At 56.7% G+C, this 5189-nt stretch overlaps 1 protein-coding gene across 1 annotated transcript; it reads right to left on the bottom strand.

Annotated features, from left to right (window-relative positions):
- Positions 1 to 524: 524 nt before the first annotated feature.
- On the bottom strand, positions 525 to 4335 carry TMEM42 (transmembrane protein 42). The gene is made up of 3 exons (XM_041760383.1): positions 4116 to 4335; positions 1843 to 1989; positions 525 to 1161 (listed from the first exon to the last, which is right to left on the bottom strand). Exons 1-3 carry the CDS (start codon positions 4305 to 4307, stop codon positions 1021 to 1023), a joined length of 480 nt encoding a protein of 159 aa, XP_041616317.1. The 5' UTR covers positions 4308 to 4335; the 3' UTR covers positions 525 to 1020.
- Between the last annotated feature and the right edge of the window lie 854 nt (positions 4336 to 5189).

Raw genomic sequence — 5189 nt, 5'->3', positions numbered from 1 at the left:
GGGAACCCCCCACCCTCCCCTCAGAGAACTGGAGGTGAGCATCACACTTGAAGCTCCACACAAGGGAACGGGCAGGCAGCACACAGACCATTTTGAACTAGGAATTACATTCACACTGTGTAAGATACAAAAAAAGTCACAGAGATCTGAGAAAACCCAAGGGCAGACAGGCCTCCAGGGAAAATGAGGGGGTGGGAGCAGCCTGGGCCGCTTTCCTTTCCTCAAGAGTAAGACAAAACTAGGTCCCCACAGTGAGGTTAAGCTCTCCTCCTCGAGTACCAAGAAAATGGACAGACCCTGCTGAATCTGAAGAGCGCCAGCCTGGGTGCCATCAGGACAGAACCGTGTGCTGGAGCTCGGGAGGTAGAGCAGCTGAGCCCCAGGCCTGGGGAGTGGGAAGGGGTGAGGGCAGCTATTAACTCCATTCCAAGAACTACAGCTCACTTGGGCTGCTCCCTCTCACTCCAAAAAATTAGGAAAGGAAAAAAAAAAAGTAAGGAAGCATTAAGATGCTGTACCTGCTATTTTAAAAAAAGAAGAAAAAAAAAAGGATTTATTAATCCAGTTTCCCTTCCCTTGCCAAACTGCAGAAGCAAGACACAGGTATCCTGTACATCAGTGTCAGGAGTTATCAGAAGGCTCCACTGAGAGCTGATCCCAATGTCCCATGACTGGCCTTTGTTCGGCCACAGGACTACAGGTAGTGTGGTTTCCAGTCTACGCACCCAGCACGCCAGGCCCAGGGTCTCCAGCGTCTGCCAAGGGCCACCGGGCAGGCCCAGGGTGTGAGGATCCAAAGCACCATGCAGGTGTCTCGAGAAGGCCTCAGGCAGGACTTGACCACACTTGTCCTTTCTCCACCCAGAAGCCATGGCTGGCCGCCCGCAAGGTCAGAGGCCCGTTTCCCTCAGGAGCATCTCCCTCTGGCCGATGGTCAGGAGGCTGCACCCAGACCACCTGGGAAGCGGTCCCCACGCACCTGGCCACACTGTCACCCGTTGGGTCGTTGGGCCCCTGTTGCTACTGCTGCTTGTGTGCAGGGGCCTTCTCGCTGGGTGGCAGCTTCCTGTGGATCAGGCTGAGGCCGCAGAGGATGAGGAACACGCCTCCCCACCACAGGACCTTCTGGTACTCTCCATACAACACAAAGCCCAGGAAGGCCTGTGGACAAAGACCACTGTGAGGCCACGCAGACACGTGCCCGCCGGACTCGACCTCAGCAAGTAGGCACCTCCTCACTCCCCCGGGGGCTGCCTGCCATCCTGGGGCAGGGGGAAAGGTCTGGAGCTGGAAACCCAGCTGTCACCTTCTGCAAGTCACTATTCATTTACGGCTCACCTGTGGGGGCGGGGGGAGGGCTTCCTCATAGCCCTGGCCCCAAGCAAAGGGCACAGGGAAGAGTAGCACAGGCCGGGCGCTCAGGCCCAGCCCACAGCTGGTGCCTGGTGTTGGCTGATCCAAAGCAGCCTGCCAAGTCCTCCCTCCCTCAATGGCAGGGCTGACATCAGGCTATCAGAGGAAAGGGCGTCCACCCTCCATGTCTCATGCTCAAGGTCACAGACCCCTAGGAGTCAGCTTGCACGGAGGCTGCAGAGACCACAGGATGAGAGCTGCACCCTGGAAGGGCAGCAAGCACGCAGGCTTTTGTACAGCCGGATGTCATTCCCAGCTAGCTTGAGATTAGAGGAGCAGCCTGCAGGGGTCAAGCTACAGCCCAATCTCTGCTTCAGTTCCTGCCTTTAGTCCTGTCTGGGAGGGCGGGAGCTCCCTAACTCCCCCAGAGTCGCCCTCCCCCCAGGACCCAGGTGTGGGACAGGGGGACCGCACCCTCAGGTTACTCACCGAGCTGAGGATGTTTGAAAAAGTCACCGTGACAGATGCAATGGCCGAAGACATGGAGAAACTGAGGCCGCGGCTAAAGAACGTCCACATGAGAGAATTGGTGGTCGCCATCACGATAATGCCTAAGATGCGGAAGCCCACGTTCACCTGCAGAAGAAAGTGTCACTGCAGCCCCCCTCCCAGCACACCTAGCGGCCGATCAGCAGCAGCCGGATCCCACCACAGCCTGGGTGGGCGGTCCTCAGAGCTTTCCTGCACAGGACTTCACTTAATTCTGTGCTCCGCACACTCTTTTTACAGCAGAAATAAACTGAGACTTAGGTGGCCATTGCCCTTGGGCAGAGGGAAAAGCTAATCCATAACCAGTACTGTGTTCTGGGGACCACTCACTGGTGTCAAAGATCAGTGCCAGAGGGCCAAGCAGTTGCTAGTACGTAGCATAAGTAGACCAAGGGAGGAGCCCTCACTTCCAGGGATGGGGTAAAGCATAACCGGCTGTGCTTCCCCCATTCTGTGCAGCCTACAGGACACTCAGGCCAGTCCCACTGGGCATTCTTTTTTTTTTTTTTTTTTTTTTTTTAAGATTTTATTTATTCATTAGAGAGAGAGAGAGGCAGAGACACAGGCAGAGGGAGAAGCAGGCTGCATGCAGGGAGCCTGATGTGGTACTTGATCTGGGGTCTCCAGGATCATGCCCTGGGCTGAACCGTTGAGCTCCCCCCCGGGCTGCCCACTGCTAGGCATTCTTGAACTTTAACTCTGTGCCAGGTGCTGTGCCAAGTGTCTTAAGTACATTCTCGTTTATTCCCTTAACTCCACTTTACAGAGAAAAGAACCTAAGACATTAGTAACTTGCCTAAAGCTGGTGGGAGCCATCAGGATTCAAACCCAGGCAGTGGCTCCACGCTTTCAACCAGGACACAGCACTACTTAGGGAAAACACCCTCTACTTGGCTAGTGATCCCAGACATCACTTAGAGTACTTGCAGCCTTTTTCTTTTTCTTTTTTTTTTTTTTAAGTGAAAGCCTGGAGAGAAGAGGATCTTAAGCCTCCTGCGCAAAGAATATGCAGACCCCTTACTTGGTTTTGAATTAGAAAACTGCCTGCAGACATAGCTGCCTTCTTTGGGGTCATCTAAATATCATACTTTTTAAAAAATATATATATTTTATTTTAGGGACACCCGGGTGGCTCAGTGGTTGAGTTGAGCGTCTGCTTTCCACTCAGGACGCAATCCCCAGGTCCTGGGATCGAGTTCCGCATCAGGCTCCCCACAGGAGCCTGTTTTCCCTTTGCCTATATCTCTGCCTCTCTTTCTATCTCTCTGTGGCTCTCATGAATAAATAAAATACTTTATTTTTTAAAGTAATCTCTACACCCAACGTGGGGCTCAAAGTCACAACCCTGAGACCAAGAGGTGCATGCTCTGACTGAGCTAACCAGGAGCCCCTCTTGTAACTGTTGAGTAGTGTCTTAAAGGGTGTCTGTAGAATTTTCACGAAGGCATTGCATGCACCGATGGCAGCCTGCTTATATAGTCAGGAAGGCCTGGTGCACAAAAGAAGACTAGGAAACCTCATGGTTCAGAGTCTCTCATCTTCCTTTGGACCACTTGAAGAGTTTACACCCAACAGGACACTAAGGTCAAGCAAGGTGGTACTCACTGGATCAGCCCTAAATAGGCGACCCCCAAAGACCCAGTCTGTCCCCGGTCCAGGTCAAACCGAACCCCGGGGCGCAGGTGCAGACGCGGGCCTAGGACTGGCGAGGAGAGGGGCAGCTCAGTCCTCAGCAAGGATGCAGGAGGGGGGGGGGAGATACCCACAGTGCTTCCCCGTCCTCTCTTCCGCCTCTGTGCCCCAAAGCACCAACGACCCGGCAGCAGGGTATGCAGCTCAAAGCCCTCGTTAATTAGGGGCCAGAGAGATGGGCACCAGGCTTCCCACCTGGAGTCACGTGGAGGGCAAGGTTCGGGCATGAGGGCTTACAGTGAGAGGCAGGGCGGGTGTAGGGGACGGACCAGCCCCACGCAGGACAGACGCGAGGGCGCACGGCAGGCCCGGTCGGAGGAGGCTCGGGTCTCCTACCGCCTACACTGGGCGACGACTCGCGGGCCTTAAAGGGAGGGACGCCCGCCCGCCTCTGCTGACCGCGGCGGCCGGGGCGACCAGACCTGCGGGCGTGAGGCTTCGCCCTGCGTCCCCGCCCCCGCCCCTCCGCGCCCCTCCGCCACCCCCCCCCCCGCTGGCCGCAGCGGCGCCCCGGGCTCGACCTCGCTGCCGAAGGCCAGCTTGGCGGAGGCGGCGGCCAGCGCCCCGAACGCGCCGGCGCACATGCAGTTGAACACGCCCCAGAAGCGGCGCCGCATCGCGCCGGCCTGGAGGTGCGGGGGGAACTCCGCGGCGGCGTCGGGGTAGGCGGCGGGGCACACCGCACCGCCCGGGGCCTGCGGCCTCTCGGCCATAGCGCCCGCCGCCGTCTCTCCAGGGCGCGGCGCCCCCGCCACCGACAGGGCAGAGCGCGCGCCGCGATTGGGCGGCGGCCTCACGTGACGCGGTGCCCACGTGAGCAGGGAGGCCAATCCGGGGGCGGAGAGGGCCCCCGAGGAGCGGGGCCGAGCTCCGGGGCCTCCGAGGGGCGAAGGGGCTTAGGTTTCCCGGGGAGACGTCTGGGGCTGGCGTGTGAGTCCCGGGCCGCGCCCCTGTGGTCGCCGCTGCAGAATTAAAACTGCCCGGGCCTCGGCAGTTGCAGTCCTTGCCACTGAGTGTGCCCCGCATCCTTTTCCTCTGGGAGTTTGTCTGCAATGCCGAACCCCAGACCCTGCCCAACACCCCTTGATCAGAATCTTGCATTCCAACAAGCCCGGCCGGGGATTCACCTGCATCCTCCAGTTTGGGGATCCGCGAAGGGGGAAGCCGCCCCAGCAGAGGGCGCCGGAGACCTCTGTGCTCAGCCGGGAGGCGGGTAGGGTTTAGTCCGCTCCCAAGGCCAGGACTCAGGCTCCTTCTCATTTCCTATGCACTTAAATGCTTAAAATCTATTTTTTTTATTTGCTTATTTATTTTTGCTTAAAGTATTTTTTGTAAAACGCAGTCAGTACACGTCTTTCAAAGTTTAGTGCTGGGAGTGTATGAAGGACTATTTCCACTCTCCAGGAAAATCATTATTAGAGTAGAGTACTTTCCGTCTCTGCAGTTTTATATGTAGCACACGTTAGAAAGTAGTTTACATAGTCTGTATGGGTCTTTTTCTTTTAGTATGATTTCACCCTGAACTGTCGAGCAGCATTTTCTTTCCATTTGGAAAGTTTTTGAAGTCCTTCCTTACGACCTCTCTCACAGGGTGT

The sequence above is a fragment of the Vulpes lagopus genome, chromosome 7 (assembly GCF_018345385.1).
Source record: "Vulpes lagopus strain Blue_001 chromosome 7, ASM1834538v1, whole genome shotgun sequence".
NCBI lineage: Eukaryota > Metazoa > Chordata > Mammalia > Carnivora > Canidae > Vulpes > Vulpes lagopus.
This window is presented reverse-complemented; position numbering and strand designations above follow the sequence as displayed.

Coding starts and splice junctions, on each gene's coding strand:
- TMEM42 (XM_041760383.1), bottom strand. CDS start 4,307: ATGGCCGAGAGGCCGCAGGCCCCGGGCGGTGCGGTGTGCCCCGCCGCC. Junction 1,990..4,115: donor AGCTGGCCTTCGGCAGCGAG/GTCGAGCCCGGG, acceptor TTTCTTCTGCAG/GTGAACGTGGGCTTCCGCAT. Junction 1,162..1,842: donor TTTCAAACATCCTCAGCTCG/GTGAGTAACCTG, acceptor CTTTGTCCACAG/GCCTTCCTGGGCTTTGTGTT.